The sequence below is a fragment of the Antechinus flavipes genome, chromosome 1 (genome assembly GCF_016432865.1).
Source record: "Antechinus flavipes isolate AdamAnt ecotype Samford, QLD, Australia chromosome 1, AdamAnt_v2, whole genome shotgun sequence".
Lineage (NCBI taxonomy): Eukaryota > Metazoa > Chordata > Mammalia > Dasyuromorphia > Dasyuridae > Antechinus > Antechinus flavipes.
The window spans coordinates 669,027,801-669,055,409 of NC_067398.1; the positions used below are offsets into that span (position 1 = coordinate 669,027,801).

The 27,609-nt window shown below is 47.4% G+C and overlaps 1 protein-coding gene across 3 annotated transcripts; it reads right to left on the reverse strand.

The window, feature by feature from the left end:
- Positions 1–515: 515 nt before the first annotated feature.
- Positions 516–22,776, reverse strand: R3HDM4 (R3H domain containing 4). Of its 3 annotated transcripts, none has more exons than XM_051972129.1 (8): positions 22,307–22,776; positions 13,307–13,452; positions 12,603–12,721; positions 7,073–7,196; positions 6,814–6,896; positions 4,206–4,291; positions 3,812–3,867; positions 516–2,117 (listed from the first exon to the last, which is right to left on the reverse strand). In XM_051972129.1, the coding sequence occupies exons 1-8, from the start codon at positions 22,759–22,761 to the stop codon at positions 2,014–2,016; spliced, it is 1,173 nt and encodes a 390-aa protein (XP_051828089.1). In that variant the 5' UTR covers positions 22,762–22,776; the 3' UTR covers positions 516–2,013. The 3 variants fall into 3 exon arrangements, with proteins under 3 accessions (XP_051828089.1, XP_051828088.1, XP_051828090.1); XM_051972128.1 differs by having other exon boundaries at positions 6,814–6,899; XM_051972130.1 differs by lacking the exon at positions 3,812–3,867 and having other exon boundaries at positions 2,022–2,117; positions 6,814–6,899.
- Between the last annotated feature and the right edge of the window lie 4,833 nt (positions 22,777–27,609).

Consider the following 27,609-nt stretch of genomic DNA (forward strand, 5'->3'; position numbering starts at 1 on the left):
GTTGTATCCTCTCCTGCTTGTCAAGGTTCCTTCTTAAAATATGGTGCCCAGAACCTAACACAGTGAACCCAGTTGTCACTCAGGGTAAAGTTACAGAGACACTTATTTGGGGCACTGCCTCTTGCTGCAGTTTAGGACCAAGGTAGTTTATGGTGGTTACAGTATTGAGTTTGCACTACCAAAAAACCCCTAATTTTAAAGCTAGGGAAACTGAAGCTTAGGCTGGGGAAAGGATTTGCCTAAGTTTCCTCCAAGGCAGAGAGAAAATCAAATTGAGGAATCAATGTTGATAAATAAGAGAGTAGATCAAACAAACAGCAGCATCCGTCTTCTCAGGTTCCTCGGTTCACTTTTCCCAACCTATTTCCCTCTCGGGTTGAGAAGCCTGAGGCTGGCCCCGTGGGTTCCCTTGTCTCTTCAGGGGCTGCCAGGGCCGCCAACCCCATGATGCCGATCGCCTGCCCCTCTTCCCGAGGCCCCAAAGGGGAAAAACAAAACACACAGATGGGGCTAAGTACAGAGCACCAGGAATTTATTACACCCGCCTTCCCCAAAGCCAAGCAATAGCCAAGGCCTCGCCAGCAGCCCCCTTTGCCTCCTCCACTCATGGTCCTCAAGGCCTGTCTGGGCAGTGAGACCCAGAACAGAGGTAGGCCCAGGGCATCAACCCTCCAGCCAAGTCCCCTGTGGCTGACCCACGGCTGGGATCAGAGGGGAGGGGAGAGGAGGCCCAAATGTAAGAGTGTGGGCAAAAGAGGCCGTGCCGACCAGGGAGGCCCTCCCAGGATCACCAAGCTCTGGGTCCCGGGGCCCAGGCTGAAAAACAGCTTCCCAGGAGAGCTGCTGTGGGCCGGGCCCTAGAGCAAGAGGAGAGGCCCAGGGCCCTGCAGCTTCACCCTCCATGCAAGTGATAACAAGTGAGTCTGCAAAAAAGGCACCACAGGAAGACACATACAATTTTAAAACCAAACACACATCCCCTAAAAGTAGGGGTCAGGGTTACTATATGTGGTTTTTTTAAAATTTATTCTCTAGGAGATGAAGAATGGAGCTGCCCTTCTGCAGGAATGGGGATGGGGGCAAACACACACACACATATTATAGAAAAACTATAGTCTTATTATGGGCAATAATGGAAAGCACCCCCAGCCTGCTGGCCACATTAATTCACAGGACGGCCATCTTCCCTCCGGTCTGGATTGGACACTCAGACCGGCCTGGGGGATGGCTCAATGGCTAGGGAAATGGAGAGGTTGGGAAGGGGCAGTGCGGACATCTCTAACTACACAAATTGATCATTTGAGAAGAGCTAGATTCTAAAGAGAATCTAACTCAAATTTGGTTTCTTTTTAGACCAAAATAGACCCACTCCTACACCCTCCCCAACCCTTCCTCAAAAGAAAAAAAAATCTTAAAAAAATATAATGATAAAATCCTTCCTGCCAGCCTGCTTCCCTCTGGTTCAGATGGTACTGATCTGGGAAGGGCGGCTCACTCCCTGAACTCTCCCCTGCTCAATGAACAACTCCCAGCCCCAGCCCAGGCCTCTGGGTCACAGCAAACCAGGGTTGTAAACATCCGTGAGGCTTAGACTGGAGGGAGTGTCCAGAGCTTCCTCTGAAAGGATCTGAGGGGGAAGCACCCCAGGAAAATCTTTCAGGGATCCTCTTTCCAAAGAAAAAGGCTGAAGGATTAAAGGGAAGAGGAATGAGAGACTTTCAGGTCAGGGGTGAAAACCACTCATACACACAAAAAAAAATCAGGACTTCTGAAGTACCTTGTAAAAAGAAAATTAAAACACCAGAAGCAAACCCCAGATCTAAGCAAAGTGGGCCAGGCAGAATTTAAGGAAGATTAAAAAAAAAAAAAAATCAAGATAACAATGATAATCAACAAATCTGGGATCATGCTGCCCAGGGGTCAACAAATCCTCTTCCCACCCCCCACCCCCAAGGGAGGGAGATAAGAGAAGGAGCATCCTGGCCCCTGGGTGAGGAAGAAGGAGGGGTGCCATCAGCTCCTCTGCTCGAGGTAGGCAGACAGAAGCTGCTCCGGAGGCAAGAAGTCGGTGTGTTTGTTGCTCACCTTCATCTGCCGTCTACCCTCAAAGTCGGAACCTTCCAGAAAGGGACACAAAGGGGCACAGAGAATTAGAAACAGCCTGAGCAATCACCAATGGAGACACGGGGCACAGGATGGGGAGATCCAGGATTCTAAGACTTTCAAGAATTACAGCGGAAAGGGGTCCTCAATCATCCTCTTGTCTCATTGTCCATAATATACATGAATCCCTCAAGCAACATCTTACAAGAGTTCATGTAACTTCAGTTGGAATAGCTCCAGAAAGAGGGACACCATCTCGACTTGATCTGGATGGGATCACACTTAACCTAGCCCCATCTTCAGAAATCATCTGTACTCCTGCTCTGGACAATAGGAGAAAGAAGATGGCCCCTCCCAAGATTATACGAATAGCATTCTGCTTTTATAGCTCTCTTCTTATTCCTAGCAAACAAGCTTCTCAGAAATCCCCCTTCTTTTCCATGTGCCAGACTCAGAATGCGCTCCCCTCCTTCTCCCAGAATGCTTACCTTCACAAAGCTCTCCCTTCCACCATGTCTTCCTCTACTCTCTCCCCACCCTCTTCTCCCTCCTCAAATGTTCCTAGAATTCTCTGCCCTCTTACTCCCTATTCTGTATTCTACTTATCTATGATTATATGCTGTAGCTAGTGCTTAGTCCATCCCAGTCCAATACAAGGTCTGGCAGGAAAGGGACTACTCGTTTTCCCCTCTAGGTCTGGCTTCTAGACCAGTGATCTCAATTCAATTCTACCATCAGCCTGCAAATAATGGACAAGAGAGTAACTGTTAACAAATCAGGGCTGTCTTAGAATAAGGATTATGAGAGTTGGGAGGAATCTAGAGATTACTTCATCCAACTGCTTCGTTTCACAGACTGGTAAACTGAGGAACAAAACAGACTGAATAACTTGACCAAGGTGAAAGTACAACTCCATGGGCAGAGAACCTGGAGCTCTCCCTTCTGGACTCTGCTTTCTGACTCATTTAGGCAGATCTTCCCCTCCTCCACCCTGACTCAGATCCTCCAGGCTGAGCCTAACAGACAGACCACCCCCCTTACTGCAAGAGCTAGAATCCCCCTCACCCCTCCTTCTTCTATCTACCCACCCCGTAGTCATAGAGACAGCTTCCCTATGTCTGGTTGCCATGACAGCCTGCTCCTTGGTTACTCAGGAGAAAAGAAAGCCCCGCTGAACACAGCTGGTCTATGTGGATGGCCCCCACGTCCTCCAGGAGGCTAAGTGCCTTCTGCCCCCTAATTTCCCCTCCAGGCCATTAGAGAGAACACTTAAGCCCTTTAATGAGTGCAGCTTCATTAAGCTAAAGAATAAGCAGGCCTGAGTGCTCCCTTGTGGCCCCATTCAGCCCTCGCCAGTCCCCCCTTCCAACAGGCTTCAATTATCCAAATCCAGGCTTGGGGCTGCACCCCCCAGCCTCAGACTCGGTGGTCTTCCTTGGGCTGTTTCCATGGGACATCCAAGCTAGTAAGAGCCAGAAAACAGAAACATGAGTTGATTCTGATCCGGCTGCCACTAACTATCTGGGGGACGTTGCTCCCCCTCTCTGGGCCTCCATTTCTTGGCCTAGATGGGGATGAAGCCTTAGAGGTTTTACTTCCTTCAGGGAGCAGACCGGTAAAGCTTGAGGGTCTCTAGCCTCCTAAGGGTTTCCCATAAGTCGATGCAGGGCAGATATGGGGCAGAACAAAGTCCACAGAAGGCACTCACTGGCAGAGACCAGGTCCATGTACTGGCAGAGGGCATGAAGCAAGAGCCTCTCAAAGCTAGGAGGAAGAACAACAAAGGGTTGGCAAGAGTGGGGACAGAGAACTGGGCTCTCCTGCCCACCGGTCCTGGAGAGAATCAAAAAGTCACCAAAGTGTATTCTGAAAAGGCCCAACCTCTGCCTGGGCAGAAAGTCAGCATCCCCACCCCCTAAATCCCTACCTGGGGAACCTGGGCCAACCAGAACCCACCCATTCCCCTGCCTCCCAAGGGAGAGGTCACTCTGGCCTTGGCCCCGAAAGGGAAAGGGGAAATCAGGCCAAGGAGAATAGATTGGGGACGGGGAGAGTAGGGAACTGGCCTCTAACCACGTCTGGGGAGAGGGCTGAAGGCTCACCTGCTATCCATCATGGCTGTGTAGACAGATCGAGGGGTGACAGAGAAAAACCTCAGGAGCTTTCCTTCCAGCCCCTCTAGTGTGTCCTGGGAGAGAGAGGGAGGGGGTCCCATCAGCCAGGACAAGGATGGTGGGGAAGCCCAATCTGGACCTCCCTTGGGAGGGGCAGAGCTCCCCCCCATCACTGCCCCTCCCCGCAGGGAGGGGAGAACCAGAGAATGGCACCTCCTTCCTGTGTCCCCTGTCAAAGCAGCACCCTCCCCCTCTTCTCTTCCAAGAACCTCCGGGCTGGAATATACCTCGGGAGCTATCCAGACCAAGTCCTCCCTGATTAAGGAGCCTCTCTCTGAGATAAATGCTTGCGGACTAACTAAAACCGGCCGGAGAACTCGCAGGAGCTCCGAGTGCCCCAATGCCTGTTTGTGCCCTGAGAAACAGCAGCTGCTCTGGGCACTGAGTGCCCGAAGACTTAGCGCCATACATGACAAAGGCACCGGGCTCTGCCATCAGTCTGCTCTCCAGTGGAGCCTCAGTTTCCTCAGCTGCAAAATGGGGAGCCTAGCTCTCCCACTGCCAGGTGTAGCTGGAAGGAACGCTAGATTTGGAGGCAAGTAGCCTGAGATCAAGCCCTTTCTTCCAGGTCCTTTCTCCTGTACGCCTCAGGATGCCCCTCCTTAAAATGAGGGAGCTGGGTTAAAGAATATCCTAACCAAATGTAAAATTATTTACAAAATAATATTTGTAAAATGTTTACCCCAAAGCCTAACATATAGTAGGGGCCTGATAAATGTTTGGTTCCCTCCTTCCTAGACAATGAAGACAACAGAACTTGTTTGGGTGTAAGCTTATGACCAGCTAAAATGCATAATGTTTCTTATTGTATGCAGCTGTAATGGAAATAAAGTAATTTTTATGTTAAAAAAAAAAAACTATCCAAAGATCCTTTCTAGATCGGAATATTATAATCTTATGGCTTACCGGGAAGCCTAAGAACCAAAGGACAAAAAGCCTTGGCAAGTCAGGAGTTAGGCCAACAGGAGGGGCTGCCAGGTGCCGGGTGCCAGGCAGGGGGCACAAGGGCCGCCCCTCTGACCTCTCGGATGTCAGCCCTGGCGGAAGACAAAGACTCAGGGACAAACAAACTGCGCGGTGCAATTGCCAGGCCTTGGCGGGCTGGCGAGATGCGCGGAGAGGTTCCTTAACCCCTCCTGCGAGCTGGTGCCGGTCACGGTGACCTAGCCATGGGAGGCGGGTGACATCTGCATGGCTGCAGCCGAATACACGTGGAAGGGGAGGGGAAAGGCAGCCACCAGCCCCTTCTACGCACACAATCACCTGCACTGAGGCGAAAGCTATCTAAAAAGGGGACGGAAAAACACAGGAAACCTCTGCTTGCCCCGGGAGGGAGGTGCAGGGAACTGTGTCAGGGGTGGGGGCAGGGAAGGCCTTAGAACACAGGCCCTCTTTTGTGCTGTTTAATGTCCGAATCTCTAGTACCTCACCTGATGTTTTCTTGGGAAAGATACCAGAATCGTTCCTTCTCCAGCTCATTTTACAGATGAGGAAAACCGAGGCAAACAAGGTAAAGTGACTTACCCAGGATCACACAGCTAGTGTCTGAACCCACATTTAATTAAAAAAAGGAGTCTTCCTGACTCCGGCTGCTATACCACCTAGCCACCCCTTCCACAACTTCTTTTTACCAATCAGGTGAAATTATTTCCAATCAGGAAATAAGGTCAGAGAGGGATCTCAAACAAAAGATGGGATTAGGATTCAAGCAATTTCATCCTAATTACTTAAGGCAGGCAGAGCACAGGAATTCATAATAAGGAATAATAATAATATTATTGTCTAACACTCTGATAGGGCTTTTGCAATGTTCTTACAAATATGATCTCCTTTTCATCTTCCCAACAATCCTGGAAGGGAGGTGCCCTTGTTATCCCTATTCTAGATAGATAGATAGACAGATAGATAGATATCGAGATAGAGAAAGAAATAGAAAGGGGAGAGAGAGAGAGAGAGAGAGAGAGAGAGAGACAGAGAGAGAGAGAGAGAGACAGAGAGAGAGATAGAGAGAAAGAGGGAGAGACAGAGAGACAGAGAGACACAGAGAGAGAGAGAGAGAGAGAGAGACAGAGAGAGGGAGAGACAGAGAGAGAGAGAGAGTGTATGTGTGAGAGACAGGAGGGGAAAGAGAGAGAGAGACAGAGAAAAAGAGAGTGAGAGAGAGAGAAAGAGAGAGAGAGTGAGTCAGTGAGAGAGAGGAGGGGAGAAAGAGAGAGAGAGAGAGACAGACAGACAGACAGAGACAGAGACAAAGTAATTAAATATCTGAGGCTGGATCTGACTTCAGTTCTTTTGGACTCCAGCTCCAGCGCTCTATCCACTGCACTACCTCCCTGCTTCCAAAGAGCTTTTCTTAAACCATTTTTGCATACCAGGTGCTGCAAGGAACACTGGATAGAGGTCTTTCCCAGTCCTGATATCCTAACAATGTTCAACCTAGCTCAGACATTCTGGGGGCCCTCCCTCCTCCCACACCGTATGTTCCAGGGGCCCTTCCAGCTTGGACAGTTTCATGACATAAGTCATCACCACTCACCATGGGGATTCTGCCCCGCTTCAGGGTGCTCCTCAGGCGACGGTTAATCCTCTGGAAGCAGGCCTGGGCCGTGTAAGATGGATCTTCTGGAAAGCAATAGAGCTGAGCTAAGCTAAATGGTTCTCCCAAGGGCTTGACTATCCCAGGTCCTGCCTCTCCCCTTGCCCAGTCCCAGGGGCCCCCATTCCCAAAGGCTCTTCTCAAGTCCCTCCCCCAGCACCCGTGTCCAGAGCCCTGCCCTAGTGGGACCTCACAACACCTTTCCGATTATCTTCATTCTTAGCTGGGACCTTCCTTTTCTGCTTTTTTGTAGCTTCTTCCTCCAGGTACAAGAGCACTCGCTCTTGCTCCTCCCCAGACCGATTCATAAAATCACTCCAGATCTGCAAAAATAGAGGGGGCGGGCGGCAGGAGAAAATGCCAAATTAATTCCAGGGGCCTTGGCTGGAAGGAGCTGTGTCCTTCCCATAAAACCTCTGCCACCCATGGTGGAGGAACAAGGCATCCAGGCAGAGAGGGCAGGATCCTCCCAAGGTCTTCAGCCTGGGTACCTGGTCCAACCCTCTGGGCAAGAGGTTCTCCTGACATTCAGCTTGCTTGAAAACTCCCAGGGCCAGAGCAGGGAGGCAAGGGTGGAGGAGGTAGGGAGCTACCATGGAAAGAGGTCTAGTCTCATTCAGATGTGGACTGCCACCAGTATGGGTAATTCACGGCTCTCTGGGCCTCTGGGCAAATGGGGGAAGGGATGAAATGGCCTCTAAGGGCTCTTCCAGCCTTAAATCTTAGGACTGAAATTATGGCCTGGCAACAAGACTATATGATGATCAATTCTGATGGATGTGGCTCTTTTCAACAATGAGATGATTCAGGCCACTTCTAATGGTCTTGTGATGAAGAGCCATCTGTACCCAGAGAGAGGACTGTGGGGACTGAATTAGTTTACAACATAGTATTTTCATTCTTTTTGTTGTTGTTTGCTTGCATTTTGTTTTCTTTCTCATTTTTTTTTTTTCTTTTTGACCTGATTTTCTCATGGAACACGATAATTGTATAAATGGGTATATCTATATTGGATTTAACACACACACACACACACACACACATATATATTGTAACTTTTTATTGACAGAACCCATGCCTGGGTAATTTTTTTTACAGCATTATTCCTTGCACTCACTTCTGTTCTAACTTTTCCCCTCCCTCCCTTCACTCCCTCCCCCAGATGGCAAGCAGTCCTATACATGTTAAATATGTCACAATATATCCTAGATAGAATATATGTGTGCAGAACCGAACAGTCCTCTTGATTTAACATATATTTTAAACATTTAACATATATTGGGATTACTTGCCAGCTACAAAAGGGAGTAGGGGGAGAGGGGGAAATTTTGGAACACAAGATTTTGCAAGGGTCAATGTTGAAAAATTATCTGTGCATATGCTTTGAAAATAAAAAGCTTTAATTAAAAAAAAGGAAAGAAAGAAAGAAAAGAATTATGGCCTGGAAAAGTCATCTAAGTCCAACCCCCTCATTGGTCAAGGGAGGCCCAGGAGAGGGACATGCTCAAGGTCACTGAGGTAGCAGGCACTAGTGACAGACCTTGGGGTCCTTCAGGAAATCATTTGTTCCCAATGCATTGTGAGATGAGCTCTCATTTTGACAGAAGGTTTTCTTTCTATCAACCCTATCTGCCTTTCTTCAAACCTCAGAACCCCCTCTTCTGGTTCTGCCCTGGGGGAGTTAGACAGAACAAGTCTCCTGTTCTATGTAGCCCATCAAATATTGGACCACAGATCCCTTTCCTTTTTAGTCTTTTTATTTTGGGGGCTAAAAATCCTGATTTCTTTTGACAGATCTTCCAGGTCACCAGTGCCCTCCCCTGGGCAGACTTTGGTGGGCAAAGGAGAGGGGGACCATTCCCTGCCCATCAGTAGGACCCCCCAACAAAGGCCCTCTACACTCACGGCTCCTGGGCCTGCCTCCTTGGGAGAAGGCAACTTTCAGGGGCCAGAGCAGGCTCTCTGCTTGGAACAGGTGAAGGGCTGGGGGTGTAGCAGATCGGAGAGAGCACAGGACCAAATCCCAACCCAAAGCCCCTGATCCAGAGTCACTGATCTACCCACCCCACCAAGACATCTTGGAAGCCATGGTGTTCAACACCCTCATTTTCCAGACGAGTTCCGGGGGCGGAGTGGGGGGGGAATGATATGCCAAAAGTTCATCCAGGTCAGAGGTGGGATTAGGACCCAGCTCTTCGACCCAAAAGAGTCAACACAATTTTTGCCATCCCAAATACCACTGCATTTCTCCGGCCATGGAGATGACCTAGAGACAACTGTCCATGTTTCCTCTGCAGGGCCTTCTGCAGATAAGCTGACTGTGCCCTTGGCCAGAACTCATCTGTTTAAAGGGAAGAGATTAGAGCTGTCATCTGCCTCCAGCCTCCCACAATCTGGCAGTTGACGGTTCTCCACCATACAAGTTCCCATTTGAAAGCCAGGGCTAATAGAGGCTGTGTGGATCAGGAAGGATGGGAGGCGAGAGAAACAAAGACAAAGCACAAGAGACTGTATCGCAGAAGTAGCTACTTCTCGTCACTGTGTATTCTGCAAAAGGAAAGAACTTTTGAGGGGGTGGAGGAATGGAGGGGAGGGAGCCATGGGATATTATAGGAAGGATCTCACCAGCCATTTCCAAGCCTAAGCATTGACCAGCAAAGAAAGCCTCCAGTCTGCACCCACTCAGATCTGGCTAATAATGGAGGTGGGGCTCCCCACTTGGGCAAGGCTAAACCCCAGCAGAACGTTACCTAACAAGAAAAAGGGTGGGGATCTTTTCTATGAGCCTCAAGGCTGAGCTGTGGGTTGGTTTGTAGGATTATGATTTTTTGAAATGATCCTAACAAATCAGAAGGTTAGCTTCCGCCCCAATGTGCTTATTCAACTTAGAAAAGGCCGTTTTTCTATCTGTCTGTGTGAGCAGTAGAACAATAACGATAAAAGACTCATGATAATGTGTTGTGTCCCTGTTCTTATCTGAATTCAATAAAAAAATATAGAAACTGTTCACATATGCCTTCTCAATGGGGGCTGGGCGTGAGGGGGAGAAGGGAGAGAATTTGGAACTTAAAGTTTTAAAAACAAATGAAAAAAAGTTTTACATGTAACTGGAAAACAAAATATTTTTGGGAAAAGTCCATTCAAACAAGATGGGAAGGAATGGACTTCAATGCAATATAGCATTAATGGAGTCAGGAAGGCCTGAATTCTAATCCTGCCTTTGACACAAGCCGGCTGTGAGACCCTGGACAAGTGAGCAGCTAGTGAGTGCCCTCCAGGCCATTCTGTCAGAGTAATTGCAGAGCAGAGGCAGAGGTAGAGGAAGTTTCCTTATTGGGAATAACTTAAAATTACGGAAATAATAACTACTATTTAAGTACTTTACATGTGATCTCATTGGACCCCACACACACCCTACTGCCTGAGAAGTAGGTGCTATCATTGCCCCCATTTTTCAGCAGCAGACAGAGGTTAAAAGGTTTCCCAAAATCACAAAATAAGAGGAAACCTCCCCAGAGTTCCCCCACACTGATGACATCCCAGGTCTGGACCATAAATAACAGGAAAAAACAAAAGGCCCTTTCCTTGTGAGAGGACCAGATAGGATTATATTCATTTTACAGAAGAGGAAACCGAGAAGAAAAAAGGGACTTCACCAGGATCACGCAGCCAGTTAGTAAAGGAGCCAAGAAATCACTCCCTGGGATCCCGCCTCCAAGCCCAACCCAGACCATAATAATAACAATGATAACAACATGATAATGAAAGATAACAACAAAGAAACTAGTCCTAAGCTTTCCGTCCTCCCCAGCTCGGGCCAGGAATTATCTAATGAGCTGAGGAGCAGGAGGCAGATAAGGAGACTGCTACTGAGGGCTGACCTCCACTCCCTTGGAAAGGAGAAAAAAACACAAGCTTTTGATCCTCCACTCTCCCAGGAGGGGAGTCAGCCTCTGAGCCAGCAGGGCAAGGCCTGGGTTCAAGTCCTGTCCCTCAGTGTAGACCTACCCCAGAAGAAGGGGTTCCCTCTGCCAATGACATGGAACCAGATCAGGGCCTTCCCACAGGCCCTGCAGGGCACTGTAACCTCAATAGTTTGCCTCTCTCTTCTGGACCCCAGTTCTCTTCTCATCCATTTTTTAAAAAAGGACCAGGGACAATATGGCTCTTTGGACCCCTCAACGCCTATTGACTTGTGTAACCTTGGGAGAAGTTAACCTGGGCCTCAGTTTACCCATATGAGGATCAGCCAAGATGTCTTCTGAGGTTCCTTTCAGCCTAGATCTGTTAGCATCCCTTCAGGCTGCCATTGTAGGTTCTGGACCCTTTGGGGCCTGTCACACAGTGACAGTCTATGGGTCTGGCAAGTAAGACTCAGGTTTTTTATGTAAGCCCTTTTGTGAACTCTCGGAATCTCAGAATTGGGAAAAAGGCCTGTGGCCATCTAGCTCAACCCCTACCAGGAAGGGGATCCCCTCCCCTCCAAGGCTCATCCATCCTTTCCCCAGCAGGCACTATTGCCCCACCTCACAGACCACAAAACAGGTTATTGGCCAAGACTGTGGAGAAAGAGTCAGGGAGGGTAACGGGATATTGCAAAAAGACTTAGAAGAAGGGATGTGTAAACAAGCAAGCTGAAGGTGGGAGCGGGGAGGGAGAGGGGCAGGACCCCACAGTTGACAAGGATCCCAGCTCCTAAGATTGGGGGGGGGGCGCTTAGTCTCATCAGTGTCACAGACCACCCCACCCCTGGCAGGGCACTGGGGCTTCTCCGGAGTCACGTTTGTTGCCTACATTCCCAACAGAAGAAGTGCTCAGTCAGGGGTGAGTGAAAATAAAGAGGTGATTTGCCCATCTATGGACCTTCTGAAATCTCACTGGTTCCACGGACCCCAGTTAAGAACTCTGACCCTGGGAGCTCCCAGGGAGACCTAACAGAGGCTCTGAGGCTTATTGCTCCTCCAGGAGCCCGAGTCGGTGCTTCCCCAGCTGGCACCGAGCTCAGATTCCTTCTTCCAGCTCCAAGGTGGAGAGGTCGGGCAGAAGTGGGTTCCATGCCAGTGTTACTGACCTTGCCTCCCGATCGGATTGCACGGGTCTCATCTTTCCTTTAACCCCCACTCCGTCATGCACGTTGGTGCCCTTAGAAGCGGCTACTGGCCCTTAGAAGAGGCCATCCCTCCCCCACTCGCCCCCATAGCAATTTCTATTCCAAGGCTAAACTTGGCCAGACTAGTTGAGCATCCCCAGGCTACAGATACAGCCCTTAGATCCTCTGCTGACCCAAGGCAGGAGGACACTAGGGGCCAAGGGCAGGGAAACCTTTCAGACTAGATGGGGAGATCTTGAATCATCACTGTCAGTGCTAAAAGGGATTTCAAGAGGCTAATATCCTTCCAACAGGCAAAGTAACTCTATCCCCATTTTGCAGGGCCCAGAGACTGGCTTAACCCAGGGGTCCACCAGCCCCCAGGAGTCCAGCCCTTCCTCTTACCAGATCATGGTCCTCAGAATCCACCTGGCTAAAACTCAGTGAGGTAGCCAGTGACAAGAATATTAGGCCCATTTTACAGATGCCTAAAATTAGGGCTCAGACATGAGAGCCAACTCAGGCTCTCTCAGAATGCTGCTGGACCATGAAGTTAAGGCAAGCTGTTTTCCAAGATGCTGGCCCCCTGCACAGGGGTCAAGTCCTGAGGGTAGGGAGAAGAACAGCAGGGGCCTCCTACCTCAATGTAGGTCTCGTTGCTGCAGGCTTTGGCAAAGATGCTGGGAGTGGCAGGGAGGGCCAGGTCCCCCTCATCAGGGGAGCATTCAACCCTCTCCATAAGTGTCATCAAATAGTGACCTGTCAAAGGAGAGCCCTTTGAGATTAAAAACAAAACCCCCCAGACTACCCACGCATGGGTTTCTCAGCTACCGTTAGGTCAGCAAGTTGGGGCCCACACGAACTGCTGGAAGGGGTCACTGGGGCCAGAGGGGAGACCCCCAAAGAGACCCTCTGACCCAACCCCTCTGATGGGAACAATTGCCAGAGAAGGTTATTGTTCTCAAGCTCATTTGGAGAACTTAGTCACAGAGCCAGGACCGGACGCCAAAGCCAGTGCCTTTTCCCATGATGTCCCACACTAGGGATCTTTCAGATTACATGAGACCAGACCGGAGAGGGAAGAGGGAAGAGGGAGAGGGAAAAACAAGGGAGGAACTCGGAATGATCTGGATGCTCCGATGACAGGCAGGCTTCCAAGAAGGAAATCCCCCCCTCACCTTCCCCCATGGTCTGCTAGACCTAGGACCCTGATGGGAATCAGCCTGTGAAGAGCAACATGGAGGGGGAAGGGTTGGGGAGAGCCCTCCATCTTCCCTTCCTCCTCCCCCACCCTGCTCTGGGAGCCCCGATAGCTGCCCCCAGCCCCACCGAGGTCCCACTCACTGTTCTCCATCTGCTGCAGCCTCTTTCGACCCTTGGCCCTGGGCGTGAGGTCCGAGTTTCTCACCGCCTGGTTGATGAAATACTGCCTCCGCTTGGCGGGGGTGAGACGCTTGGCCCTCGAGCTTGGGAGGTGGGAGTGGTAGTGTCTGTGGGAGCAGAAAGAGCCAAGAGGTTCTTCTCCTCCCCCCAACCTGGCCTGGATGCCAGACAAAGGCCTGAGGAACCGGGGGTGGGGAGACACGGGGGCAAGGAGCACGACCGGGAGATGAGGGGGCAAAGGCCTGGCTCAGGGAGAAGCTGTGTGAGATGGGAAAGGGTGCGGCTTGGACACTTCGCTGTGTGATTTTGGTCAAGGATCCTGTCCCTGAGGTTTCCCAAGAGTAAGAGATTTATTAAGTTCAGAATAAAAATAAATTGGAAAGAAATAATGCAGGGGCAGCTGGTGGTGCAATGGATAGAGCCCCAGCCCTGAAGTCAGGAGGCCCTGAGTTCAAATTTGATCTCAGACACTTAACACTTCCTAGTTGTATGACCCTGGGCAAGTTACTTAACCCAATTACCTCACTAATAATAATAATAATAATAATAATAATAATAATGCAGACTGAGAGGAGGGATTAGTTCCTTGTGATTTTGGTTGAGTAGTTTATTTTGTCATGTACCACTTGGTGTACAGCACACAGTAGGTGCTTAATAAATGCTTCCGATGGAGTGAGATGGTCTCTTCTATGGTCCCTCTTCCAGCTCTTACATTTGTGGTTCTATGGTTCTGAGGACCTTTGAAGACTTGAAATGTTTAGCAGATCCTCCCCAAAAGTGTTTTTGTTTCTGTTTTCTGAGGCAATCAGGGTTAAGTGACTCACCCAAGGTGATGGAGTAAGTACTTCCTGTGGCTGGATTTAAACTCAGATCCTCCTGACTCCAGAGCCTGTGCTCTGCTCACTATGCCACTTGGTTACTAAGTCCGGGAGGGTCCATGCCCTCTGAGTCCTGGGGTCTCACAGAATGAGACCCTGACCAGGGGGGAGGGAGAAGGACAGTGTGGCCCAATCAATCCGTTGCTCTGTCACTTTATGCACTGAACCCCCTGGGGCTACCTCTGAGAGGCCGTCAGAGCTAAATCCTGCCACTCAGCCGATTAAATTGTCTTAATTACTCCAATATATTACCATGCAGGGCAGGCAGAGGCCTCCCAGAAGACAGCTCAGAGGGGGCCCAGTGGGGGGGAGGTCCAGGGCCCATTCTGGGCCGATTGGGGGTCAGGCTAATGGAGGAGATTAGAGGGGAAAGCGGGCTGGGCCCTGGGGAGGCACATGTATGAACACAAAGCTCCTCGCCTCCTCCTCCAAAGGCCCAGGGCCACAGGGGAAAACGCCACCGAATCAGTTCTGTTCAAGAAATGCCATTCTGGGAGACACCAGATACCCAGGACTGGCGAATCAGGAAGCACATGGGGACAGAGCAGTGCAGAGTCCCGCTCAGGAGGCCAGGGCAGCTGGGTACAAGGCCCAGCCCAGCCACAATTTTGCGCAGCCTTAGGCCATTCACTTTTCACTGGGTCACAGTTTCCCCGTCTGTAAAATGAGGAGGGTGATCCCCAAGGACCCTCCTAGGAAGGACATTCTGGGTTCTAAAGGTCGTCCTGGGGAGGATATTCTGGGTTCTGAGGGGCCCCTTGGGGAGGACATTCTAGGATCTGGGGCCCTCCTGGGAAGGACATTCTGGGTTCTGAGGGGCCCCTTGGGGAGGACATTCTGGCTTCTAAAGGTCGTCCTGGGAAGGACATTCTGGGTTCTAAAGATCCTCCTAGGAAGGGTCCTCCTGGCTGGCTGTGATGTTCAATGCCTCCAAGGCCTTCTCATTTAGAATGATCTCTAACCCAGATTTGTTTGGAAAATGGGGTATTCAAGTCAACATTCTATTTCCCTACTTCTAAGGAAGAGATGAAAGGTGAGGAAGAAGCTAAGGGTTTCGCAGTCTCATAAAATGAAGAATACCAGTGACTGTTCATTAGAACATGAGCTTTGATGTCCAAGGTTCTGGGTTCAGTCTCACTCCCCAACTTTGCCCCCTGTCTTCCGCCCTGGATCCATTCCCCGGGAGGGGCGAGCTGACCCATTCCCAGGGCTAGGGCCCGAGAGGAGCGCAATGGGCCTGCCACTGACTCTGAGAGCTGGAGAGCTGGACCACAACTGGGCTCATCACCTCTGTCTCAGCTGGCTGGTTCCCCAAGGCTCACTGATCCAGGATTAAATCCCACCGACCAGGTTTGACAGGAAAGCCAGTGGAGAGACTTTTAACTGACACAGTGTTGCTCCGGGATGGAATCTCTTCCTCTTTCTAGACCTCAGTTTCCCCATCTGACATTTTGTGTTCTAAGAGCCTTTCCCAGCTCTGACCATCTAGGTTTCCTAGGCTCTGACAAATGCAAGGGGTGGAGAAAAGAGCACCCTGAAAGAGCAAGAACTACTCTACAGAGCAGCAAGAGGTGCAACGGAAAGAATCAAGGACTGAGTGCAAATCCAGTCTCAGACACTTACTGGACTGGAGAAGTCACTTAATCCCCATAAGACCCTATGATCTTGGCCGTGGCACCTTAATGTCTGTGTCCGTGGGACTTGCTAAGACCATAATGCTTTATCATTTTAAATCTCGATTATTAACAACCACACTCCCATTTCTTAGGCCCTTTACTAAGAGAACTATCAGAGCATATGAATTCCAAAGAAACCCAGCTCTACCACTTATTAGCTATGTGACCCTGCACAAGTCCCATTTCCTCCCCTCTAAGGGGAGAAGGGACAATGCTTTCAGTATTTGTCTTGAAATGCTTCTTACCAGAGGAAATCACTTGCCCTTTTTTAAAAAAAGACAATTCTTTTATTATTATTATTATTTTTTTTTTTTTTTTGGCTAGGCAACTGGGGTTAAGTGACTTGCTCAGGGTCACATAGCTAGGAAGTGTTAAGGGTCTGAGACTGAATCTGAACTCAGGTCCTCCTGATTCCAGGTTCAGTGTTCTATTCACTGCACCATCTAGCTGCCCCGAGGAAAGCACTTTCTAAATGCTAATAACAAATTTCCATTTGGATGGGCCTCAAATTGCAGAAAATTAGCAGTGAGAGACTCCCCACTTTCCCTCACAACATCACCCTATTGAGGCCCCCTGGCATTTCCCCGGCTCCAGTTAGCTGGAAGGTATCCAAGCCACAACTACCCTGAGCCCGAGAGATAAAAGGAGCTGAATCACCCCCAAGAGTCCCCGTGGGGCTGAGAAGCCTGAAAAGAGGGCAAGATCCTTCAGCTGTAAACAAGTCGGGTTCTCTCCACATGGGGGGAGGGCGGAACCCACTGCCCCCAAAGGCTGAAGGCCAATAAGTTTGTATACCAACCATCATCATTCCAAGGGCCTTGGGAGGCTCAGATACTTGCCCAGAGCCCAGGAAAAGCTCTATGGGAGGCAGAGAGGGACCTGGACACCAGCAGAGGAAGGTCCTTATCCTGGCTTGACAACCAAGCCCCTGGGGGTCCCATCTGAATTTAGAAATCTTCATGGAAACAGAAGGAACCCTAGATTTGGAGATAGTTGGGCTTTAGTTCAAACCAGGTTCTGACAGTCCCTATGGGATCTCAGGCAAATTATTTAACCCTGGGCCTCATTTTCCCACCTTTAAGATGAGGGGCTGGACTAAATAAATCAGGAGGGAGACAGAAAGCTAGATTTAGAATTAGGAAGGCTAAATTGTCGGCTCAGAGATCCTAACATGTGATCCAAGAACTAAAAGGAAAAAAAAATTCAACTCCTGCATTTTAATATAATTTATTTCCTTTGTAATCTGAAGTACTTGTTTTCTTTTTTTCTTTTTCCCTGCCCTCCCCTTAGGGAATTGGAGTTAAGTGACTCGCCAAGGGTCACATAGCTAGGAAGTCTTAAGTATCTGAGGTCACATTTGAACTCAGGTCCTCCTGACTTCAGGGCTGCACCACCTACCTGCCCCAGCTTATGTACTTTTAAAATGCATTTAAAAACATTATTCTGAAGAGGCGCCTAGAGTCAGGAAGAGCTGACTATTCTACTGACAATAGCAAGTCACTTAACCCTGTTTGCTTCAGTTTCCCCATGTGTAAAATGAGCTGGAGAAGGCAATGAAACCCCAAGTGAGATTACAAAGACTGAATAAGAACAAGCTACAGCACATTTTATGAATATCCTCTCATTTGTCCTCAAAATAACCCTGAGAGGTAAGAACTATCATTATCCCCATTTTTACAGATGAAATTGAATCAATGAGAAATTTCAGGATTTGCCCAGGGTCACACAGCCAATATCAGAGGCAGCATTTGAACTCAGATCTTCCTGACTTCAGACCCAGCACTTTATCCACTTCACCACTTAGCTCCACAGGAAGCTGCTCCTAAGTTCAAATCCCCTACCTGACACATGTCGGATGTGTGAATGAGTAAGTCATTTAACCTGACTTTACTTCAGGCAATACACAAGGATTATAGAGTGCAGGATGATGTCAGCCTTTCTTCATAGATGGAGTTTCCTCACATGGGAATTCCCCAAATTGGGGGATTCACAGGTTTAGACTTGAATATAAATGGGGCATCCCAAAAATCTTGGGGATGGTACAATTTCAAGGTATTAAAGGTTAAAATTTTAAGCTCTTAAAGCTTAAGATTGTTTTATGACTTTTGGGACACTGTAGACATGGGAAAGCTGAGCTTAAAAAAGGTCAGTGAATTAGCCAAGAGTTAAACAAGCAATAAAGAAAGAATGGGGGAAGGGTGTCAAGTTTCCCTATGGTCCAGTCCATCATTCCATCTATGTACACATCTCCCAGCCTCATTAGCTTCCTCCTCTCACTCCTTCCCCCAGCTTCTTTCATCACCATGGCCTTCATCTGGCTGCTCTGAGTCCCTAGAAAACTCTCTGGTTTTCCCATTACCCCTTCCTGTCTTAGCTCCCTGCCTAATTCCAATTCTCTTAAGGAGAACCCCAAGACTCTTGCCTTAGCCTTCTTATCTCTACAGCTTGTCCATATGTACTTATTGGCCTATTATCTCCCCTTTAGTCTATGAGGTCTTTGAAATCAGGGACTGTTTTTGTCTTTCTTTCCATACCCAACTCTTAGCATATTGCCTAGCACATAGTAGGTTCTCAATAAATGCTAACTGATCAACATCTTGACTCTACTCAAAACCCCTTCCATGGCTCCCTGTTGCATCAAAGTCAAACTGCTCTGCCTAGCATTCAAGGCCCTTCAAAATCAAGAGCTGTCTCCGTCCTTTCCAGCATTAATAAAATGATTTCCCCCTGGGGCATCGCCATATTGGATTGCACCCAACCCCAAGCTTTCCTAACTTTGGGCCTTGCTCAGGCTATTTCCTAGAAGAACAGCTTCCTCCTCTAGTCCAGAAATCTCACCTAACTTTTGAGCCTAGCTCAAAGTATCTTGATTTGTTATGTATCCTAGTGATTAGTGCTTTGTGTATTTTTTCCTCCAAGACATGTGGGCTCCCTAAGGGCAGAGTCTGTGTGTTATTTAAGCATTGAATGAGTCTATAGGAGGGGAAGGCCAACAGAGGATTCTACATCCAAAAGATTCCTAATTAATATATCTGTTATAATGAACTTAGAGGCCCTTATATAAAGGACCCTAGCAGAGCTTCAGGGCCCAGGAATAATAATGGTGATGATGATGATGGTGGTGATGCACTTTGAACTTTACTGGGGAGGAAGGAGGCAGGGTTAAGTGTGAGTAGGCTGAGTGAAAGGGAAAGATTGAAGAGCGAGGAAGAATTTACTATTTGATCCTTACAAACCTGGGAGTTAGGAGCTATTATTATTGCAATTTTACAGATAAGGAAAATGAGGCAAATAAAGTTTAAGAGATCCACCCAGGATCACACAGCTAATAAGAATCTAGTCTTCCTGACTTCAAGTCCAGTATTTTATCCAATGGATCACCAGTAGAAATGCTTTTTAAAAGCTCCCCAACCCAGGCTCTAGATAGACTGAGAGAGAAGGGGGGAGGGGGAGGAGAAAATCCATCAGATAAGATTTGGGGCCTAAAAAGTAAACATAATATCAGGAAAGCAGAGCTTTCTAGGCCCACACATATATTCACTACTACCACCACAAACAAAAACAGACATAATGACTTTTCTGCTCCAACTTGGTCTTCTAGCTCTGGAGGTTTGAGACTGGCTCTTGATTCCAGAAGGAAACCATACTAAAATCCCCGATCTGAAGACTTTAGCCTCAGCTCTCTTGGAAACCCAGCTTACTGCTCCCCATAGCAATTCTCCATCCCCGTCCCTCTATTAGTCAATTAGCAAGCAGAGTTCTGTGATGGAGTCATTGGAAGAGTTCCCAGCCATAGCAGGGGAAGGAGCCCTTGGCTGAAAGAGAAAATCTGAATTAGATTCCCATTTATGCTATTTATAAGCAAATAAATAGAATAAGTCAAATCAGCCTTGTGGAGCTTCAGTTTCCTCACTGGCTAAAAGAGGGGAGAAGTGGGTGGGGGGAAAGTGGATGGTCTGAGCAGTCTTTTCCAGCTCTCAAAAGATGACCCTAGAAAAGTGACCTCTGCCCATTAACACACATTAAATAGGAAAGTTGGGACTCCCAGCCCTGTTATCTACAAGGAAAACTTTTTCTAGGAGGTAAAAACTTGGCATATCCTGGGTCCTGAGAAAAGAGACTGCTCCAGGCGGTTGCCAGGAAGCTGGTTAAGTACAATTAGTCACTTCAGAAACTCTGTTTACACTTTATTTCCAAAAGCTTTCAGTCCTTTAGCCAAAGGGCTGAGCCCACAAGTCACAACCATGAACAAGAATTGTAGAAGGGCAGGGACCCAGACAAACAATTAGCTTTGGGAACAGAGATATATACAGAAAGGTAATTAAAGGCCAGAAGGATAATTCGCCTGCCCAGCACTGGACAGCAGCCAATGTTGAGTGGAAGGAGGGGACTCTTGGCTGTTGGCTAACTTAACCGTAGCTGCTTCACAGCACCGCCTTGGAAGCAAGGAGCTTATCAGGGACCCTGCAGAAGCAAAGTCTGGTGATGTTTATTTCCCAGAAATCAATCTCTACCCAGACCCAATGTACAGTAGCTTGCGTCCAGGCCCTTTCAAAGTCAAGTCCAACCAGAAATCAAACCCTCTCTGACCCCCAAACACATACACAGACTCCTTTGGGATTCCAAACTCCTTACAAACACTGCCGGCCCCAACATACAGATGAGCAATGAGGAAATCCTGACTCATTCAAGATCAAGAGCAAGGCTTCTCACCCAAGACCCCCCACACCCTAACCCTCCCCCCCACTTTACAGGGAGTATTTTAACACAAGCCCCCTTAGGGCCAAATCAGTCAACTTTTAAGACACCTTCACATTCTCTACTCCAAAATACCCCAAACCTCTCTCTCTACACTCAGCACCCCACTATCAGGAAGCCAGGCTTACTGCTGACACACTCCACCTTTCCCACAAAAACCTCGGGAGGAAATAGCCCAGAGGCCCTAGACTTTCAATCATGATTATAAACTAAAATCCCACAAAGTAGCCAGATACACCTATCAGACCTTGGACAAAATCCCCTTCCATTCTTGGGTCTCAGTATCCTTAACTGTAAACTAGAACAGGGATCTAAGAACTTTAAAAAACAAACCAAAAAAAGCAACTTTTGATCACTATATTTTAGTCGAGCAAACACATTTCAAATATAATCAGTGTCCTTTAAAATCCTATGCATTTAAAGACTGAGAAAGTTCAAAGACCATAACAGAGTGAATATCAAGACAGGCAAAAAATGACGCGAACTTCTGGACTTATCAAAGGCTCCTTCCAACTCTGATATCGTATGTTCTACATTCTAAGGATTCCAGGTGTGGGACCTTCCATGTTCTACCCCTCACCCATTCTTTCCCCCTAGTTCTGGCCTTCCATGACTCTCTACTTTAGCCATGAATGGATGAAAAAAGTTAGACAAGAAACATGGAGATCCCAGAAGGTAGAAGAGTTCAGGAGAAAGGAGGCAGGGTTAAGTGTGAGTAGGCTGAGTGAAAGGGAAAGATTGAAGAGAGAGGAAGAAGTTGGTACAGGAGCAGGACCTTCCTTCCTCATCCTCAGAGAGGTGGGAGGGGGCCAGGGCTGAGGAAAACACCTGGGCCCAAAGGAGATCTGCCGGGTTCCGGCTGAGCTGAGGAAGGATGGTGGCAGGTGCATGCCCAAATTAGAGGAAGGATATTTATTTACCCGAAGAGTAAATGCCTAAGTAAGGCAAGAAAGACCGACAGTCACAGAGGGGAAATTCGGTGTTGGAGGCAGAGCTGGGCTGATAGTAAATCTTAGACCAGAGGATCATGGGACCAGAAGTAGGGGAAAGTGTCCTAGGAAGGCCAAGTCAATCTAGGAGGGTCAAGTCAGTCCTAGGAGGGCCAGAAACAAACAAAGGAGATTCCAGGATGATCAATGGAGTCCAGAGTTAGCCTGAGGGTAAATCCTAATGTAGCCCAGGACTTGAGACAGATGGAGAAAAAATGAGAGTCAGAGGGTCAGGGAGGACCAAAGCAAAACTGGGTTAGGGGGGTTCCGGAGCAAACCCAAAAGCCAGAAGTCAGGAAGCAAATTGGGAGGAGGGGGGAGTAGAGGTAGGGCTAGAGAATCCGAGGTACAACAAAGATAAATCCTGGTTCGAGAGGTCCCAGCCAGCCAGTAAATTCTTAGATCAGCTAGCAGAAAGGACTCGGTCCCGGGGTAAGAGGGAACCCGACCCAGCCTGTGGTTAATGACTCAAATCAGTGAGACAAGAAAGGACCAGAGCCTGCCAAGGTTCGATCTCGAGGTCAGAGAAGACCCGAGTCAGCCCATCTTTAAAGCACCCCTTTCAGAGGGACCTGCCCTAAGCCCCATTCCGGGGTCGGACCAGGGGCGTTACGCGGGTAGGTGGAGTGGGCTCTGTGGGGCCTGGGCCCCGGCGCTCACAGGTAGGGCTCCCCGCCGGGCGGCGCTCCTGGGGGGGCCGCCGCTCCTCCTCCGCCTGCTCCTCCTCCCCCGTCCGCCGCCGGGGCCGCCGCCGGGGTCCCGGGTCCGGGAGCCGCCGCCTCGGCAGAATTGCCCTCCACGCTCTTCAGCACCACCATAGCGAGCAGCGCCGCCGCCGCCGCCGCCGAGCCCCTAACCCTTAAAGGGGAAGCGGCCCGGGGCAGGAAGTGACGGGAGCGGGGCGGCCGCGGCTCAGCTCCCGTCGGCCCCGCCCAGCCCGGGGCTGGGACGAGAGGCGGAGGCGGCGGGGACACGCCCGGAGCTCCCGGGACTCGCTCCTCCCTCTGCCCTCCCCCCCCCGTTTTAGCTGGGGGAGAAGGGAGAGGAAAGAGGGGGCCACTGGACTGGCGGGCCGGGAGGGGCTGGCCTTTCCCACTCGAGCTGGTCCTTAGCATCGTACCCACAAATCCCCTCCTCTCCATCCCCAGTTAGGCCACTCCGTTGGGCTCGGCCGCCTTCTACCGAGGTGACCTTGGACCAAGTCACTTTCCCTGGCGGGGTCTCAGTTTCTTCATCTGAAAAATTAGAGAGGCGGGCTAGTCTCTGAGAGCTGTTCCAGGTAGGCTCTGTGGGAATCTAGCCCAGATCTGGAGAGAGCAGAGGGTCTCCAAACCTGATCTGGTCCCCACACCTTTTCGGGAGATCTGTGAGGTCAAAACTAATTTCCTAATATACTAATATCATTTCATTCCTACTAGGGCAAATGTCGCCAGATCGGGCCCACACAAACAAAAGCTCTTTGGTAGGAGGTGCTCAGTTTGTGGAAGAGTAAGGGAGTCCCAAGGCCAACAAGAATTTGAGAATCCCTGATACAGAGCGGCTACCACTTCAATTCAGGCTCATTCAACAATCATTTGCCAAGTGTGTCAGGAACTGGGCAAAGACCAAAACATGAAAATAATCTTTCCACTATAGGAGCCTATATAGCCATGCGCAGAGACCTCTAAATTTAATGAGTCTATAAAATAGAAATACATTTTTGAGGGGGAATACACAATTGGGGGAATCAGGAAAGTTTCTTAGAGAAGACAGCACAGTGATGTGTTAGTAAATGTTTAATATTATGCCACAGTTCTCTTTTATTGCCCTGACTCAGTTTCCCTAATTATCCTGACCCACTCCTCCCTCAGTTTTCCTAAGTGTTCTGCCTCAGTTTATAATTGTCCTGCAAAACCACCCCTCCATCTTAATCAGAATATTTGATAAGGATAAAAGATCTTATGTTTTAGAATACCAGAATTCTATGGGGGAATTTCCACTCTCCAACCCAAGCTATCAGAATATCAGATACTGTCTTATCAAGATGACTCTCTCCATCTCCTGAGTGCCTCCCCTTATTATATCACGCCCTCTCCAGAGGCTCACCCCACCCTGTCAGAATCCCTTTCCAGCTCTCAGCACCCGGACTTTGCCCCTGCCTCAGTCTACCCCCTGAGTCTGAGCCACGTGTATATAGGTTATTGAGAACTCTCATGGTTTGCTGGATTCTTGGAGACGATAGTTTCATTCAGCCCTGGGACCAAACCATGGATCCATTTGGTCCCAGTATATCTCTCCCTTTTAAATAAATTGTCAAATACTCTCTAAACTCTATCTTGCCTCAGTTTCTCCAACATTACAATAACTGACTCTAAAAAAGAAGAAAGAAAGAAAAAAGGAAGGAAGGAAGGAAGAAAGGAAGGGAGTGAGGGAGGAGGGAAGGAGGGAAGGAGGGAGGAAAAGAGGGAAAGAGGGAAGGAAGGAGGGAGGAAGGGAAGAAAGGAGGGAAAAAGGGAGGGAGGGAGGAAAGGAAGGGAGGAGAGAAGGAAGGAAGGAAGAAAAGAAAGAGGGACATATTGTTGAGATATTTCATTCATGTTTTACTCTTTGTGGGACCTCATTTAGGACTTGCCTAAGATCATACATTTGTAATATTTGAATTCAGATTTGAACTCAGGCTTCCTGATATTCTTTCCATTGCCCCCTACTTTTAAATGTAGTCGATATTATTCACATTTTCTCCATCACTTTCTTAAGTCTAGACAATCAACAAACAACAAATCAAGTCCTAAATTTTAGTGTTTGCCAGGATCCAAGATTAACTACTCACACTGTTACTTTAGTAATTGGTAGAAACCAGATCAGTATCCCCATTTTACAGATAGGGAAATTGAGACTGAGAAGTTAAATTACTTGCCCAGGATTAGATCCTAACTCTAGTTCCAACACTGTACCCAAATGCATTTTAGAAAAGCATAAGTACTGACCAGTATGCCTCCACAGGCTATGTACAAAAAATCTTCAAGATCTAAACATTTCTGTGTTATTTGGTGGCTCTTACTGCCAGTTTGTAAAGAATCCTGCTACTGTTGCTAATTTGCTAAAAATTCAGTAGTTCTCAAAGTGTGGTTCAGAGAACCTTAGGGGAGTCTGAAACCCTTTCAGAAGATGTACAAATTCAAATTTAGTTTTTTTCTAATATGGTAAATATCTAAAAAATATAATCCACATAATTAAAAAGTCTTTGGACAGATGTTCAATAATTTTTAATAGTATAAAGATACTGAGAATAAGAGTTTGAGAACTACTGTGCTAAATGGATCTCATTTGCGGATATATGATTAGGGAGAAGCTAAAAGAGAAAGAGAAGAAAAGTCAGATGACCCTGAGCTCTTAGTCTACTTGAAGGTTGTTTCATGGAAATGGTTGACCACCTGCCTCTTGTTACCTAAATGTTGGCGAATACAAATCTGAGCAGGCCATTTCTCCTTCCCATAGATCTTAGCTTAGAAGACTTGGGAAAAGTTTTCTGAGAAGAAGCAATGGTCACTAGAAACCCATCGGATTTGCCAGGTAAGGACCATAGCCAAGCTTGGAGCTGAAGAAAGGGGCATGTTTTAAAACCTTCTGCCCAGTGGAGTCCTATACTTAACAGTGATCAACATGATCCATGGCATGAATACCCAGAAATCCAGGGGAGCCAAGTTAGAAACTCTAAAGTATTCATGACTTAGCCTGGCACTCAAGGCCTTCCTTAAATTAGCTTGAACCCCCCTTCCCAGACTCTTTGCATTTCCTCAGCCCCCTATCACTCTTCCAACACAGGACAACATCTTTTATAGTTGGTTCTTTGGGATAGCCAAAGAAATGTTTGTATTTGGTCCTGGTATTGAGTTCTGAGGAGGATCTATGTTAGAATGGGATCTCCAAAATGATTTTTCTCAGGCTAGACCAAACACAGCAGACTCAAAAGCTCTATCTACCCATGGTCTTTAGTTTCATTAAGATAACCTAGTAAATTTGAACCACCCTGTTCTACATATGAGCCACAGAGATTTTCTGTGTCTCTAGCACAAAAAAACGCTAGGTCTGAATCCTAGCAAAAATTTGGCCACTTTGTATTCCATTTTCCCTTTGTGATTATATGCCTTAAAATCTGGGTAACTTTAGCCAAGGGGAAAAAAAAGGAATCTGTGTGAGAAGGGACATCAAAGCCTATCTAGTTCAATTCATACCTAAAAAGGCATTGCCTGTACAATATCACTAAGCAGTGGTTATCTAGCCCCTGCCTGAAGACCTGCAGTGAGATATCAATCCCCCTAGGCAATCTATACCACTTTGTTAATTGTTGGGAAGTTCTTCCTTATGTCAAACCTAATTCTGCCTCTTCAGCTTTCTCCCATTGTTCTGGGCTCTGCATCTTGGGATCCAGCTGGATAAAGCTAATATCTCTTCTATAAAACAATCCTTCAGGATCCATGAGAGAAAATGCTATTCACTCTCAGAGAAAGAAATGGCAAGTAGAAATATGTATATTACATATGTGTTTGAGTGTATACGTGGAAGTTTATAAATATCTAGATGTGTGAACATACACACACATACATAAATATGTTTAATTGTAGTCTTCTTTAGGATGCTAGGGGGAGGGAAGGGAAAAAATAAAGAAGTACACAACAGAGAACAAAAGAAAATTTACAACGAAGCAAAGAAAAGCTGGGTAGCTTTGAAAATAATAAGTAATATTTCTTATATAGGTTTTCTTGAAATGAAAATTTGTTGCTCTATATTGGATCCTCTCTTGTGTTCTGCTGTGTACATAGAAATGTTATTTTTCTGTTTATATTTTGTATTTAAGTTTAAAATCAATTTAAAGTTTACCAAAAAACCCAAAAGAATCTTTCAAAAACTTGAAGAGCTATTGTTGTCTCCTTAAACTAAATATCTCCAATTCCTTTAATCAATTCTCAAAGGTTTCACTATCCTATCACCCTCCTCTAAACACTCTTATAAAAACTCTTCTTAAAATGACCAGCAGGATGATTTCAGAGAGGCCTGGAGAGATTTACATGAACTGATGCTGAGTGAGATGAGCAGGACCAGGAGATTATTATACACTTCAACAACAATACTATAGATGATCAATTCTGATGGACGTGGCTCTCTTCAACCATGAGATGAACCAAATCACTTCCATTTGTTCAATAATGAAGAGATCCAGCTACACCCAGCAAAAGAACTCAGGGAAATGAATGTGAATCACAACATAGCATTTCCACTCCCTCTGTTTTTGTCTGCTTGCATTTTTTATTTCCTTCTCATGTTAATTTTACCTAATTTCTAAGTCTGATTTTTCATGTGCAGCAAAACAACTATATGGATGTGTATACATATATTGTATTTAACATATACTTTAACATATTTTGCATGTATTGGTCTACCTGCCATCTGGGGGAGAGGATGGGGGGAAGGAGGGGAAAAATTGGAACAGAAGGTTTTGCAAGGGGCAATGCTGAAAAAATTACCCATGCATATATCTTGTAAATAAAAAGCTATAATAATAATAATAAAAACCTTCTTAAACTGTGGTGTTCTGAACTAAACATGATACTCTTGATGGGGGCACATCCACAACAGACTATAATAGAATTTTCATTTCTCTCTTCTTGGACTATATGGTTTTTTATGCCACAACTCAAGAACACATTAGCCTTTTTGACTTCTATATCTGCTAACTCATTGTCACTGTCATTGTCAGCTCATTGGGTTTGTGGTACCCTGAGACCTTAAGATCTTTTCCAGAAAAACTTGTATCTAGTAGTGATAGATAGTAATATTTCCCTCATCTTTTATTTGTGAGATTGATTTTTTAACCCTAGTGTAACAATTTACATTTGTCCCTATGATAGTTCATCATAACTGATTACGTCAAATGTTTTGTTCAGTCTAAACAAATTACATTTACAAAGTTGCCCTGTTTTTCC

What these genes read in the sequence shown, in the direction of transcription:
- R3HDM4 (XM_051972128.1), bottom strand. Translation starts at nt 22,761, where the DNA reads ATGCTAAGGACCAGCTCGAGTGGGAAAGGCCAGCCCCTCCCGGCCCGC. An exon ending in GCTGCAGCAGATGGAGAACA is followed by an intron (nt 12,722 to 13,306) that starts GTGAGTGGGACC and finishes CTCCTTTGACAG; the next exon opens with GTCACTATTTGATGACACTT. An exon ending in CATGGACCTGGTCTCTGCCA is followed by an intron (nt 2,118 to 3,811) that starts GTGAGTGCCTTC and finishes CCTTTCTGGAAG; the next exon opens with GTTCCGACTTTGAGGGTAGA.